Source organism: Salvia miltiorrhiza, chromosome 1, assembly GCF_028751815.1.
Source record: "Salvia miltiorrhiza cultivar Shanhuang (shh) chromosome 1, IMPLAD_Smil_shh, whole genome shotgun sequence".
NCBI classification, from domain to species: Eukaryota; Viridiplantae; Streptophyta; class Magnoliopsida; order Lamiales; family Lamiaceae; genus Salvia; species Salvia miltiorrhiza.
The window spans coordinates 31,598,219-31,614,039 of record NC_080387.1 but is presented as its reverse complement, the minus strand read 5'-3'; the positions used below and the strand labels follow the sequence as shown (position 1 = coordinate 31,614,039).

General features: G+C 35.3%; 2 protein-coding genes across 2 annotated transcripts; both read left to right on the top strand.

The window, feature by feature from the left end:
- The first annotated feature begins 5,592 nt into the window (after positions 1 to 5,592).
- LOC131020513 (UDP-D-apiose/UDP-D-xylose synthase 2) lies at positions 5,593 to 8,608 on the top strand. Its single transcript, XM_057949369.1, has 9 exons — positions 5,593 to 6,042; positions 6,496 to 6,588; positions 6,711 to 6,818; positions 7,166 to 7,280; positions 7,371 to 7,504; positions 7,592 to 7,693; positions 7,776 to 7,868; positions 7,955 to 8,090; positions 8,188 to 8,608. Exons 1-9 carry the CDS (start codon positions 5,776 to 5,778, stop codon positions 8,298 to 8,300), a joined length of 1,161 nt encoding a protein of 386 aa, XP_057805352.1. The 5' UTR covers positions 5,593 to 5,775; the 3' UTR covers positions 8,301 to 8,608.
- Positions 8,609 to 13,418: 4,810 nt separating this feature from the next.
- On the top strand, positions 13,419 to 15,791 carry LOC131020277 (putative phospholipid:diacylglycerol acyltransferase 2). The gene is made up of 6 exons (XM_057948991.1): positions 13,419 to 13,852; positions 13,920 to 14,142; positions 14,214 to 14,497; positions 14,562 to 14,844; positions 14,913 to 15,163; positions 15,273 to 15,791. Exons 1-6 carry the CDS (start codon positions 13,434 to 13,436, stop codon positions 15,754 to 15,756), a joined length of 1,944 nt encoding a protein of 647 aa, XP_057804974.1. The 5' UTR covers positions 13,419 to 13,433; the 3' UTR covers positions 15,757 to 15,791.
- The last annotated feature ends 30 nt before the right edge of the window (positions 15,792 to 15,821 follow it).

The window sequence follows — 15,821 nt, the reverse complement described above, 5'->3', positions numbered from 1 at the left end:
TTTACCAAGCCACTTGCTGATACTCGTTTCTGTGAACTTCGGCGTCGTCTTAACTTGGTAGAATTTTCACCTGGCTAGGAGTCAGCAGGGGTGTATTGGACTATCAAGAGTGCTGGTGCATGCAGCTGGAGTATGATTACATGCAATGTATAACTCACGTAGAGTTAGTTAGGAAAAGTTGTTAGATGGTTAGCTGTAACTACTATCATTTGTTAGTTACTGTATTTTGTATATAAATACAGCAACATTCATAATAAAACTCAGTTGGTTTACATTCACAAAATATGAAATATCAAAGTTCATACTTTCCTCTAAAGAGCCTAGTCTATCTTAACAGTAAGTAATGTTATACAAGCTTGAGATGAAGCTGACTATAAAATTATAAAATCGATTTCTAATTATGTTTTTGATAAATATGAATACATAAAATCAAATATGGGTGTAAATAGTTAAAGTATATTAACTTTATCATTTTGATTCATTGTGATGCTAAGGACCAATAATTGTAAATAGTATAATTATATTTAAATATAAAATAAAATTACTTTTATAATTTCTATATTTAACTCAAAAAAAAAAGAGGTATAGATTTATATAGTAGCTCATCTCCCATATTAAAGTAGTAAAACAATTCTTACTTACGATTTGTGTAGCAACACGCTTTGCTATACGCGCGTAGGATCTTTGGATTCTGTGTGTTTTCTCTACGCATACTAGATTTACGGTTTCCTCTTTTTGCCTTTTTAGTTAGGACTCATGCTGTGGATGTGTCGGTGGCCAAGCACGGACTTTGCCTTCCACATTTATTTTTAAATGCAATTCTTCTGCTTTTCTTTTCTTACATAAAGAAAATATATATTGAGATTTTATTTTTCGACGCACTTCAATAATGTGCACTAGTTGTGTGGATTGTAGAAATTAATTTCTCTTCATTATCTATAAATTGCAAAATTACGAATACAACAGAAACATAATTATTAGATTTTAGTTGTGTGGAGTATTAGATTTTATATTATTTGTCGCTTTCTCCACTTTATTGAACTTGGGCAAGGGACAAATCAATTACTTATGTTTGCCAAACTATTGTTAGTTGTCACTAGCTGGAGATAGGTAATTATTTGCACGGCTGTTTAAGTAAATTTGAGTCCGTGCAACGATGAATATTAAAATTGAATGAGATTTTAAATAAATAAATAAACATAGATTAATTTTTTTTAAATCACATCATTTACATAATTAAGAACCTGAATATAAAGATATATAAATTCTCAATTTTGTATTTTGAATAGTTAAGATACCAATTAACTAATAAGTACTAAATACAAATACATATAAATTCATCAAAAATCAAAATTAAATATAAATGATAATGAGTATTGGTTATGAATCATATGCATATTCTAAAATATAAATTAAACCATCTTTTTAAAGAGGACTAATAATGGTTGTCCATGTGCTATTTCAAACCTCCGATCTACTAAATATTGGAAAAATATCTTACCAATTGAGATATAAATAATTTTACATAAAATAAAATAGACGGGGGAGTATAAATTAAACCATCGTTTTTAAGAAGAAAGAAAGATAAATAATTTTACATAAAATAACCTTGAATTTTTTTAAGAAATTAAAATTGACTTCAAATTTATGATTCCATTTTCAATATATAATCAATAATATAAATTGACCCAAAAAAAAATACTACTCCATCCGTCCCGCGAATCTTGAGTCAATTCTTTTCAGCACGAGAATTAAGAAAATACTCGTATTTAGTGTGTTAAGTATGGTAGTTGAAAAAATGAAAGGTGAATAAAGAGATTTTTTTGACATATAAGGAAATGACTCAAGATTCGTGGGACGAAGGGAGTAATAATCATGAATTTTCACAAATACTTAACAGAAAATGCTAATTTGACAGTAGCAGTGAACTTTCGCAAATGCTTAACGGAAAGTGGAAAGTGCTAATTCGATAGTGATAAAATTTTAAAGCTTAACAATAATATGCTATTGTTAAAATTATTACTTCTCTCTCTGTTCCCCAAATAAATTTTTAGTAGGGGACGTCATAGATTTTAAGAAAAAAATATTAAGTGTATTTATAATAGAGAAAAAATGTTATAATTAGTATTAGAAATGATGAAAGGTTTAAAAATAAGAATAAATAAAGTATTATTAGTGGTGGGGTAATGTCCCAAAATGAATAGGAAGTTATTTGGGGGACGTCCTAAAAAAAATATAAGAAGTTATTTGGGGACGAGGGAATATATATATATATATATATATATATATATATAGGGAAACGCTTTAATGAGACCCCCTATTTTTAGTGAGACACGATCTCGTGTGTTTATTTCATTAATCCTATGGCTGATATTGTATCTAGAGGGAGATTTTTTTTTCTCAGGGTTCGAATCCTAGAGGAAGCGAAATATTTTAAATTTTGTTATTCATCAGTATATACTGCATTGTGCATCGGTATATATTGTCTTGTTCATCAATTTATATGTCTTATTTATTACCAATTTTTTAAATTTCGTTATTCATCAGTATATACTGCCTTGTAGCCATTGTTCATCAGTATATACGTCTTATTCATTGTACTCAATGTTTCACGAAAAATAAGGGGTCTCACTGGAGCACGCCCCTGTATAATGTTAATTTTTCAAATGTCAATTTGTACATAAATGTAATACAAGTATACAACTACTAGACTAATGAATTGACCATTTGAAAACGCATCATAAATAGCCATTGCAAATAATTGGAAGGAAGAAAATTGTGTATCTTTAATGAATTGTAGGCATTATAATTATGATTAGCTTAAACAGATACGCTGCATAATAATAATAAGGTGTTTTATTGCCTTCATCACGAATTTAATAACCTCGTATAATAATGGGGTATTTAAATGTTACTTAACTTAAATAGCATGACATGAATAATAATAAGGTAATTAATTGCCTCATAACGTTTTAATTAACCTTGTATATTAGCTCCAAACAGAAAAATGAAATTGATTAACGCGTAATATCGGGCAACATGGGGATCTGAGATGGCAGTGAATAATGTTAGTATTAAATAAATACATGAATTATAAAATAATATTGTGACGTTAGTGATTTCGCTTGCAAATTGGGTGAAAAAGATAAGACCCACGTGATTTATAAGAGACCGACAGCTCATTGGCTTTCACAAGCTTAATCGCCACCGGCGTGTGACTTAGACGACGGCGTTCGGATCCAGCATTGGCTTTCATAAAATGTGATTATAGAAATAGCCACATTGTCGCCACCCACATTCTAATTTAATAGAGAAAATTTAAATTTTATTTAATTTATTTTTTAAAATAAAAATAAGATTTAATTATTTTATTGTATTCTCTACATTTTAGTTATTTTCTTTATAATTTTTTTCAACTTTTTTATTTTTATTAAAAAATAAATTAAAAATAAAAAATGCAAAAAAAAATTATAAAAAAATAACTACAATATAGAGAATAAAATAAAATAACTAAATCCTATTTTTATTTTAAAAAATAAGTTAAATAAATTAAAATTTTCTCAATTAAACTAGAATGTGGGTGACCACAATGTGGCTGCATAGATTTATTGTTCTAGAAAAGAGGAAATTAAACAACGCACTAAAATACATAAATTTATATTTTTATTACTCCCTCCGTCCAGGATTCAGTGCCCTATTTGGCATTTAAAAAGTGTCCACAATTAAATTGCTTTTTGTACCCTTTTATCCTTATACTTTATCCACATCACCTTTACAAAATTAGAACTTAATTAACAATCGAAATTAAATTAAATATATTAGTTTTTGTCTTTTTAGACTTCCGAGTTTTTATAAGTTAGACCAACATCAGGTGATCTTCCACCTGCCAATTAAGTTCTAATTTTGTCGAAAGTCAAACTTAAATGAAAATTATAATAAAAATATAAATTAAATATTTTTTAATTTAATTAAAAATTCAGATAAAAATTACTCCTTCCGTCCCATTAGTAGTGTCATATTTCTTTTGGACACGAAGATTAAGGAGTGTGTAGAAAGTAGATAAAGTGAGTTGGTGAAAATTATTTAAATATTAGGCATAGAGAAATAATATTGTCATAAAGAAAATGAGACACTACTAATGAAACAACCCAAAAAAGAAAATGGGACACTATTAATGGGATGAAGGGAGTACAATATTTTTCAAAATTTTTGTATTTTTTGACGATAAACCCTAAAATATTCAACTATGGATTAATGGGTAAAGGTGCAGATTAATCCCTAAAGTAGACCCCCTAGAGCGTTTAGCCCCCTCACACTCGACTTTGGTGCAAATATCTCCCCTATAGTACATGAAAAATATGCAAATAACCCCACCTATTAACGGACCTTTGACGCCGTTTACTTATTATTTTTTATTTTTTTTGAAATGAGTCTCTCTCTCTCTCTCACACACACACACGTCAGTTCACACCCCCACCCCAATTGAGATTTTGGGGGTTGAAATTGGGGGAAACGACGCCGTTCAGGAGCACAGGGAAGTTGGTATTGGCCTTAGAGCCGCGGAGCGAGCGAGCGGCGGTGTCGTAGGTGTGGGCGGTGTCCTCCGCCGAGCCAGACGCACGTCTTCTTCCACGGGTCTCTGATCCCCGCCGCGAAACGGCCCCATGGCCTCTTCCTGACGCCGCAGAATCTGACCTTCGCTTGCCTCGCCGCCGCGCCGCATCGCCCAAATCAAAAGATGAGATAGGGGGAAATCAAATCTATCCCTTTGATTTGATGGTGCGAAAATAATTATGAAATGAAAATGGAAGGGGTCTGGGCTAGGAAGAAAACATATGTACAAGGGAAACAACAACGATGCAGATACCAGAGAGAATGAGGCTCAGAAGAGATGAGATTTGGGATAATCTTGTTCATTCAAAAAATTGATACCACTTCAGTTAACTCACATTAATTCTTAAGGTGTTTTTTTTTTTTTCAATATGCAAAGCCAGTCGCAGCGCCGACATCGGAGCAACAGCGGCGGTGTTTGGTCGGAATGTGCTTGAAGTACTTTTTTCATCAATTTCCCGTAGACCGTCCTCCGTCGCCCTTTCCCACTCACCCTCCTCTGCCGTTGATGGTCAACAATAATCGCCGCCGCTTGAAGCTCCCATCCACTGTTGCAATTCGTTGAAGTATGTGTGTGTGTGAGAGAGAGAGAAAGAGACCCATTTCAAAAAAAAATAAAAAAAATTAAATAAACGGCGTCAAAGGTCCGTTAGTAGGTGAGGTTATTTGCATATTTTTCATATATTATAGGAGAGATATTTGCATCAAAATTGAGTATAAGGGGGACTAAACGCTCTAGAAAGTCTATTTTAGGGACTAAGCTGCACCAAAGTTTCGACAATTGAAAACGTTAAAAAAACTCATTCCTGTCAAATTAATTTCGACAAATGAAAAATAGAAAGTTACGAGTTACGATACAAGTAGCAAACTTTCCGAATTTCCAACCTTTCCACGTGGTGGCTAGCAAGAGCGAGTAGGTTCCATCGAAATGAGTAGGCGAGTAGTGATTAGACGTCTACAAAAAATTAAAAGCGGGTGGGGCCCTAGAGACTGGGAACCTCTCCTCCCTCCTTTTTCCAGCTTTAAATACGTCCGCATTTTCTCCTCCAAATTTATCCCCATATTTCCCTATTTCCCAAAATTTAATCAGCAAAATCCTCTGCATCTCCAAACCCGAACGACCGCGGCGAGATTCCGAGCGTATTTCGGGATTGTAATCGGAAAATGGCGACCGGAAGAGTAGATCTGGATGGCAATCCGATAAAGCCGATGACGATATGCATGATCGGCGCCGGCGGCTTCATCGGCTCGCATCTATGCGAGAAGCTGATGGAGGAGACACCGCACAAGGTGCTCGCCGTCGACGTCTACAATGACAAGATCAAGCACCTCCTCGAGCCGTCGTCGCAGTGGGGCGACCGCATCCAGTTCCACCGTCTCAACATTAAGAATGACTCGCGCCTCGAAGGCCTCATCCGCATGGCAGATCTCGTAATTTTCTTCGCTTCTTTTGCATTTTGTTTGACTTGCTTAGTTTTGGTTGCGGATCTGAATTTTGTGCATTTTTTAGCTGCTTGCGTTGATTCTGTTTTTGCGTGTTTCGCACTTCGGTGTTGCTTTTGGATTTTGTATTTTTTGTTCTATGATTTTTTTTGATAAATCGTAATTGCGTAATTAGTTTTCACGATTAGCTCCATTGTTGAATTTGTCCTGATTTGAAGCTGAGTAGATTTTATCTGGAATTCTGAATCTCTTTGGATCTGCACTGGATATGTAATTTGAGCTGATGCTAACTAGTTGCGTTGCGTAGGTTTCTTATCTCGTTTGTCATTCTACGATATTATGCTGAGTTACTGCTTAGTGGAATTTTCAGTTCCGTCCTACTGTAGTGAATTAATTATTGGCTCTACTTCAGGCGTTTGACATAGGTGTTTTCTTTTTCAGACCATAAATCTTGCCGCTATATGCACTCCAGCAGATTATAACACACGTCCACTTGACACTATTTACAGCAATTTCATCGATGCTCTGCCTGTGGTAAGTTGTATTTTTCTACTTTACGTGTTTGCAAATTTTAAATCTTCAGCTCCTCTGCTTTTACGATTTGGTATGATTCACTTGTCGATCAATTTTGATGTTTTTTCTGGGCTCTTGTGTAGGTTAAATACTGTTCAGAAAACAGCAAGCGTCTCATACATTTCTCCACTTGTGAAATTTATGGAAAAACCATTGGTGCTTTCTTGCCCAAAGATAGCCCATTACGGCAGGTAACCATCTAGATTCATCATAAACAAGTCTTTATGGTTGATGTGAGGTTATTTTATTTACAGTAGAAGCCTTTTTCATGGTTGTGTTATTCGATTGCTGATGTACTAGAGTAGGAAATTTTGTTCCCATTGCTAGTTTTTTGTTTGGTCCCCTGCCGTGATCGTTTAATTTTTGTCAGATTCAATTCAATAACACTGGTTTCCTATTGGGGAACTTTACCTTCTGAAGACCATATATATTTAGTCAATTTAATCCTTTGTCTTTCTCTCCTTGGAGAAATTGTCTGATTCTTACAAGAGCAAGTATTTTTTCTGAAAGTAGTCTGAAATCGGTCACCTTGCATCAGGATCCAAATTATTTTCTCCTCAAGGAGGATGAATCCCCTTGCATTTTTGGCCCTATTGAGAAGCAGAGGTGGTCATATGCATGTGCAAAGCAGTTGATTGAGAGATTGATTTATGGTGAGTTAATTATGCACTCATGCCTGTAGACAGTCAGCTTTTATGTGTTGAATTTCTTTACATGTTCCCCTAACTCTGTTTGTTTTACAGCTGAGGGTGCCGAGAACGGTCTTGAATTTACAATTGTGAGGCCATTCAACTGGATTGGTCCCAGGATGGATTTCATTCCGGGTATTGATGGCCCAAGCGAAGGTGTTCCAAGAGTTCTCGCTTGCTTTAGCAATGTATGTATGTTTCCATTTTTGTTTGAGATGGCCATTTAGAACTATTTGTGTCTTTTTTTCATGTTCTAAATCTATTTAATTTTGCAGAATCTCTTGAGGCGTGAACCACTGAAGCTGGTTGATGGTGGACAATCACAGAGAACTTTTGTTTATATTAAGGATGCTATTGAGGCTGTTCTTTTGATGATTGTATGTTCAATTTTTATTTTTATTTATACCTATGTATGTTATTAGTCCATTACATTGCTAATTGTTTTTTTTTCTTATTCAGGAAAACCCAGCCAGGGCTAATGGTCATATTTTCAATGTGGGCAACCCCAACAATGAAGTTACAGTGAGGCAGCTTGCTGAAATGATGACTCAGGTAATACGAGCATATATGTGCCCTTCATTTTTAACTTGATTTCTATTTGCTATCCATCTTTCGGGTCTCTAATTCAATACTTTCAGGTTTATGCGAAAGTGAGTGGAGAATCATCTCTTGATACACCAACAGTGGATGTGAGCTCAAAAGAATTTTATGGTGAAGGATATGATGATAGTGACAAGAGAATTCCAGACATGACTATCATCAACAGACAGCTTGGTAATGAAATATTTCTAGCTTCCTTGTAAATGCTATGCTGGTATTATATCATCATTTCCTTTTTTAACAGTCTCTTTCTAATTGCAAAAATAATCAGGATGGAATCCAAAGACGTCTCTCTTCGACCTGCTGGAGTCCACCCTTACTTACCAACACAGGACGTATGCCGAAGCAGTGAAGAAGGCAACCTCAAAACCTGTGGCAAGTTAAAGCAGTGAAAATGATGGAATTGGTTTTCTCTTGAATGTGCTTATTCATTTCCTTCCTTCTCCCAAAGACACAATATTCTTTTGTCTCCCAAGCCTATAGCACACGGTTGTAATGATGATCATCTTTGTATTGTCTAATATCTTTGCTTCACTAAATTTTTGCTGTAATGTGACTCGAGGAAAAAAGCATTAGAGGGGGTTCTGTTAGTTACTTGTTACTCTAGTTTGCCCTGAAGAGACCCTGCCTCATGTATTGTTTTGTTCAAACGATTTTTAGTCTATCATTTCTTATAATTCTTTCTTTATTAATTTATTTCTCCTTTTTCTTTGCCAAAATCATGCTTGTGGTTGAGCTGAGTTTAGTTTCATGTTATTACTAGGATAAATAGATTATGAAACCGCTCAATTTGTGGATTGCAGTTTGGAACTTTGGCATCTTAATTCCCTTTCTTTTGGCTATTCAAAGCAAAATTCTTTACGTTTTTGGTACTTGGGTTTCTTCAACTAAACGTTTCTGTTTACGGAATACTAAATAAAAATATAGAATGTGAGGGTTTCAATTAGTGGGGAAGATGCGAAAACGCGCATTTCGAAGCAAGGCTTCTTCTGTTGGGCCTTGCAGTGTATTTTCTGCAGCTCCAGCAAAATAATTTTAGAGATAAATGTTTACTAGGTACAAATAAGCTCAAATATGTTTAGCTCAAATAATTCTGGCTCAATTTATTCTTCAAATATTCAATCCTATTGTTTATCAATCACCCAAAATAAATGCCATTTAATATTATAACTGTTAACATAAACATTAAGGATTTATTCGTACCTAAAAATATTTTAGAGGCTTACTTGGTCTTCTGGGAAAACATTAAATATATATTTAACTCTTTTCTTACCATTCTATTTCTGTGAATCTATATGGTGTTCCTAGGCTACTGTTACGTGGATGAGCTCCTTTAGTTTGAGCCTCGTAAGTTTTAGGATCTCTCGAATCAACTGCAATATCTAAATGATTTTAATTCTTTTTCTTTCAGATCCATCATGCATGTATCCTCAATAAACTACAGTCGTAACAATACTACTAATTATGAAATAACGAACTGTCAATTGTAGGATTGATTGCCAGTCAGTAATTAAAGTTGGTATTAAATAAAAGTGAATAAAAACTCAATCTCCGACAGGTGAAATCCATGTCTCATTTTGTGATTGTGTGCACCACTGTGAGTCTGTGACTGTAAGTATTAATATACATACAAAGAATACGATCCATAAATATAGATAGATACTGCCCACTTTCCTTGGACATTGTGCCTTAGTCCATACAACCTTTGCTCCGATTTAGTCTTTCAAGATTCTCAACATTTGCTTCATCCAATTATTATATATATGGACAAATTATTTATTTAAATGGTTTCTATTCTTGGATGCGTTTTACATATTTGCGTTAATGTAATAGTTTGGAAATTCTCCAAAATAGATAAAGAGTATACTAGAAGAAATGTAAAAGTGTACATGTGTAGCTTATGTTACATTCGTACCAAACTCATGACTATGCTTTCTACATTTCCTTGAAGAACCAAAAAACTCTTGAATTTCTTTTTAATTTTCTTTGTACGAATCAGACGGGAGAAGAGGTAGATAGACGAGATCAGATCCTTTATCACAGTTTACAGTATACATGATGTGACGAACTGACGATGATTATTTTATCGAGGAAGATTAAGAAATTGTTGCATGTCTTCCATATTTTTACATCGACCTTTTAATAAATAGGAGTATCATGTATGCAATCAATATTTCCTCAAAAAAAAATGTATGATTTGCAGTTATTGCACATGAAAAAAGTTAATCAAAGTAGACTCATACACAATAACCGATGAAGAAATTCAGTAAAGTGGTATGATATTGATAGTCAGCGATCAATACTTAGAAGGATTCATTTCAACCATAAATCTCTAATTTGTATCAGTTCGACTGAAATGCAGTAAGGTCGAAAAATAAAGAACTGAAGCGATTCATACAATTTAATTTGGTCCATTTCATTTTGCATCTAACATTAATTACACTAATTCCTGAGAGAGAAATATTGAAGGAAAAGAAGAGAGAGAGGGAGAGAGAGGTGGGCGAGTGGCAGTCCATCTCCATGCACCAGCAATACCTAATACAGGTGTCCGTCTCACAATAAACTATTTATTACTAACACACAACCTAGTAACATCTATATACTCTCTCCTATCCTAGAGTATATGTCCATTCGTGCGATGCACGACAGACATCGAAATTAAGAGATATTCAGATTAAAAAATTTAAGGAGGTTGGTAAATTTTAAATAAAAATATTTTTAAATTTTATGAAAAATCTTTTAATACACATTCTTCATAAAGTAGGAGATTCAAATATTATATGAAATTATTTACATGCCTAGTTTATATATGGATTGGTTATTGCGAAAAATTATATTTTTCGTAAGAATGTGAGAATGTTGTATTGAATTTATAAAGTTAATGCATTTAAAAATATATATATTACAAAAAAAATTATTGTTAGATTAAATAAATATAAATCATATGTTCAATTCTATTTTTTTTACATGAAAAATAAATTACAATATAAATTCCTACACCAAGTTGGATTTAAAAAAATATTATAATTAAAACTCATGTAAAACTCAATTGTATATCATTTAATTTCATATTTTTATATACAACCAATACGAAATAATCTATTGAAGCAATCCAAACATACGACAAAATATATGAAAATAATTAAATGCACTATGGTCCATATCTCTCTACACTAATAACAAGAAAAAAAAAAAACATATAAGTATAACACAAAAAGAAATTATGAAAAACTCATGCAAGTTTTAAACATGAATATAGTGAAAAAATGAAATAAAAACTCGAAATAAAAGAGTAATAAAAATAATTGCAATCTTGCATAATAAAATGTACATAATTTTCATGATTTAATAAAATATTTTATGCAAATAACAAAAAAGATGAAAAACTAACTTTCTTTATAAAATAAGAGAGAGAAAGAGAATAATTAAAAAAAAAATTAATTTGAATATCTTCTTTTTATTTTAAAGTTTTTTTTATATACTATTATAAATTAAATTAAAGCTCATGTCATGATATTTAATTTGATATGCGTGTTAAATTTTTTAATTAATTTAACTGTATAAATTTTAGGAAAAACAAACATTCTAAAAGTAAAAAAAAAAATTAAAGAAAAGGAAATAAAAATTGAAAACTCACACAGAGAGAGAGAGAGAGACGGCTAGTTTGTTACAAGTGAGAGAAATGGGTTAAATTTATAGAATAATGGGAGAGAGAAGTTTTGGCGGTAAAAAGTTACCGTTGTACTGATCTTTTATATTATATATAGATGACTTCTTTTCTTTTTTGAGCAGTTTCAATTCGGAGCGAGCAAAATTCGGTTAAATTCGAAAAGTCAGAATTAAACCTAATCAAAATACTAATACAATTCAGTTAATTTAATTTTCAATTTGGTTTTAATTTTGAATTTTGAAATTTTTGATTTTTCGATTAGATTATCATTTTTAACAAAAAAACATTTGGTTAATTGCAAACCGAACCAAAAAAATAATTAATTTAATAATTTATATATAGTATTTTAAAATTAAAAGGATTATTATTACTATTCAACAAATAGTCAATTATTATTCTTAATTTATACTCTTAATATGTTTTGGAATTTTGGAATTTTTTTTTGCGGATTTCGAATCTTGAATATTGAATTGTAATTAGTTATTTAAAATTTAGAAAATATATTGTGTATTTATTTCGGTTATTTGATTTTAATTGTATTCGAACGGATATATTTTAGTTCGATTTTAGGCATGTTCGGTTCGGATTTGATTATTGATTGATTATATAATGTCAGTGAGTGAGTCTTATTCGGATCAAAACCATTAATTTTTTTTCTTTAATTTTCCTCGCCACCTCCACCCCACCCCACGCCCCCACCCCCCATCCCCACCACCCTCCCACCCAACCCCCAAAAAAAAATTTATTTTTTTAAAATTTTTCTCGCCGCCTCCACCCACCCTCCCTATCCCACGCCCCCACCCGCCCCCTCACCACCACCCCCATTTTTTTTTTTTTGGGGGTGGTGGTGAGGGGGTGGGTGGCGTGGGGTAGGGGAGGGTGGGTGGAGGTGGCGAGAAAAATTTTTAAAAAAAATTTGTGGGGGTTGGGGGGGGGTGGAGGTGGCGAGAAAAATTTAAAAAAAAAATTGGGGGTGGGTGGTGGCGAGAAAAATTAAAAAAAAATTGGTGGGAGGGGGGGGGGGGGGGGGCGTGGGTAGTGGGGGGGGTGGAGGTGGCGAGAAAAATTCTATAAAAAAAAATGAAGTATGGCGTAAAATAAAATTGAAAGTATAACATAAAATAAGTAAGTCAATAATAAGAATAATATTGTCATTTAACAATTTATCCATCATTTTCCAATAAAGAGAACATGTGTATAGGATAAAAAAAAAATTCATCAAAGAGAACATGAGATAACAAGAGTGGAAATGATAAAATTTTTCCACCTTTTCATTTCCATCATTTTCTCACGACAATTTTACAACCAAAGAGAATGCACCTTGAATATATTGAATAATTTGAATTGGATTTCTAACTGTTTATTTTTTCCAATTCCAATTACACTCTTGTAATTAATTTATTTATATTTACTTCTCCTTATGTATATATAGATAAGATACATGAAATCAATATCCACAAATCAATCTAATATCTCACTACATATATGGGATTATTCGTAAAATTAGAAAATGGAAGAGGAAATGAAATTTGGCATGGAAAGCAGTGTGCCATATCTCTTCGGTTGCATCATCATCAGTCGACACCAAACACAACAAGTCAAAAATCTCACCTTGTAAACCCATGATTCTCTTCGGCAAATAATCAAAATAAAATCCCATCTCTGTTTTCCATTTGAAGCAGCTCTCACAAGAGCTTTCCATCTACACACAGACACCTACATATCTCTCCCTCCTCCACGTGGACGCCGACACCGCCCTTTCTAACCTCAAATTTCTCATTTCTCTTCTTCTTACTTCCAAGTCCATGATGAACACCACCACCACTTGTTCCTAGAAATTCGATGCAATGGCTGCAATTCTGCGGTTCCGGAAGCTGTGCTTTCTGGAGCCCTCACCCTCATCATGTAATAATATCAATCCAAAAGTTGAGAAAAAAAATGATTGCAAGAATTGTAGTTGTGAAGAAAATGGAACAAGGAAGAAGAGGGAATGGAGGTGCATAGATTCATGCTGCTGGATCATCGGATTGCTCTGCACGACGTGGTGGCTGCTGCTCTTCCTACACCACTGCATGCCGCCCAATTTTCCGGGGGCGGAGCCGCCGGGGGCCAGGCTGAGGCGCCAAGGTGTCTCTGCCCACCACCCGGTGGTTCTGGTGCCCGGCATTGTCACCGGCGGCCTCGAGCTCTGGGAGGGCCGCCCCTGCTCCGACGGCCTCTTCCGCCAACGCCTCTGGGCCGGTAGCTTTGCTCACATTTTCAAGAGGTTGAATTGCATGCTTTTTGATATTCATCATAATTGTAGTTGAGGTTGTGATTGAGCATTCTTGTAGGCCAATGTGTTGGTTGGAGCATATGTCGTTGGACAATGAAACAGGGCTGGACCCGGCTGGGATCCGGGTGCGGCCCGTGTCGGGCCTGGTTGCAGCCGACTATTTCACACCGGGCTATTTCGTTTGGGCCAATTTGATCGAGAATTTGGCTCGCATCGGCTACGAGGAGAAGAATATGTACATGGCCGCTTATGATTGGAGATTATCCTTTCACAATACTCAGGTACCATACCATCATACATTTCAAAGATTGCAAATTGAAGTTAGTATGTATGTGATGATTGGTGAACGCAGCTGAGGGACCAAAGTTTGAGTAGGTTGAAGAGCAAAATCGAGCTTATGTACGTGACGAATGGGTATAAGAAAGTGGTGGTGGTGCCACATTCCATGGGTGCCAACTATTTCCTCCACTTCATCAAGTGGGTGGAGGGCGGGGGCGGGGGCGGGGGAGGGGGTGGGCGCGGCTGGTGTGCCAAGCACATCAAATCGGTAATGAATATAGGGCCGGTGTTTCTTGGCGTTCCCAAAGTTGTTAGTAGCATATTGTCTGCAGAGAGCAAAGAAGTTGCTTTCCTCAGGTTAGTCATTCATGATTAATATATATGGAATTGCATAGTTTCAAATACTTATACTCCAATGCAGATCTATGGCACCTGGTCTCTTGGATTCTGAGATTTTTAGGGTTGAGGCTCTGGAACATGTTATGCGTGTGTCTCGAACATGGGACTCCCTCGTTTCTTTGCTACCTAAAGGTGGAGAGGCCGTTTGGGGCAACTTGGATTGGGCTCCAGAGGAAGATCACGTATGTGATTCGGTGATGAGAAAGTATGAGCAGCAGTTGAATGATACTAGAGGTTTTCAAGTCAAAGAGTCGACTAAGTATGGAAGGATCGTCTCTTTTAGCAAGACAGCATTAGAATCAGAGGTATTCCTCGGATCTTCCAACTGCTTAAAATATCTAGAGATGATGACTATTATGACTATTCTCAACAGGTATCTTTAAGCAAGTCCCATGGGTCATGTGGGAAAGTTAGGACGGAATACGATGAGGTGAGCCAGGAAACGATATGGAAGCTTTCTCAAGGAGGAGCCTTCACTGCAGACACTTTACTGGATCTTCTTCGATCTGTTGCACCAAAGATGATGAAGAGGGCTGAAGCTCACTTCTCCCATGGGATAGCAGACGATCTTAGTGATCCCAAATATGATCACTACAAGTACTGGTCGAATCCACTCGAGACCAAGTAACCATAACTCACTCATTTTGTGTCGTATCAATTTCAACACGAATTAGATTCATGTTATGAAAAATACCTCTGCATAACTTACTTTTTCTATCATCCATCGACACAGGTTACCTGAAGCTCCGGACATGGAGATTTACTGCCTATATGGGGTGGGAATTCCCACAGAACGATCATACGTGTACAAGCTCTCACCCCCCGGCAGGTGCAGAAGTATCCCCCTCCAGATCGACAGTTCTGCGGATGGCAGCCCAAATGGCTGTTTAAGGGGTGGGGTAAACTTTGTCGATGGAGATGAGAGCGTACCAGTTTTGAGTGCCGGCTTCATGTGCGCCAAGGGATGGAAAGGGAAAACGCGGTTCAATCCTTCTGGAAGCGCTACTTACATACGAGAGTTCAAGCACAAAGCACCTGCAAATTTGCTAGAGGGAAGGGGTCTGGAAAGTGGAGCGCATGTTGACATTATGGGAAATGTTGCTTTGATTGAGGACGTATTGCGCGTGGCCGCCGGTGCATCTGCAGTGGAGCTGGGAGGAGACAGAATCTATTCAGACATCATCAAGCTATCAGAAAAAATAAACATTCACCTGTAATGGCGGATTGTGTTCAAGAGTGGATCAGCAGAAAGATTGAAGGCAAAATCTTGATATCCAACCGA

Bases quoted from the DNA above. Each gene is read 5' to 3' on its own strand.
- LOC131020513 (XM_057949369.1), top strand. From the start codon at position 5,776: ATGGCGACCGGAAGAGTAGATCTGGATGGCAATCCGATAAAGCCGATG. The intron at 6,043-6,495 runs GTAATTTTCTTC...TTTCTTTTTCAG, and splicing joins TCATCCGCATGGCAGATCTC to ACCATAAATCTTGCCGCTAT. The intron at 7,505-7,591 runs GTATGTATGTTT...TTAATTTTGCAG, and splicing joins TTCTCGCTTGCTTTAGCAAT to AATCTCTTGAGGCGTGAACC.
- LOC131020277 (XM_057948991.1), top strand. From the start codon at position 13,434: ATGGCTGCAATTCTGCGGTTCCGGAAGCTGTGCTTTCTGGAGCCCTCA. The intron at 14,143-14,213 runs GTACCATACCAT...TGGTGAACGCAG, and splicing joins TATCCTTTCACAATACTCAG to CTGAGGGACCAAAGTTTGAG. The intron at 15,164-15,272 runs GTAACCATAACT...CCATCGACACAG, and splicing joins TCGAATCCACTCGAGACCAA to GTTACCTGAAGCTCCGGACA.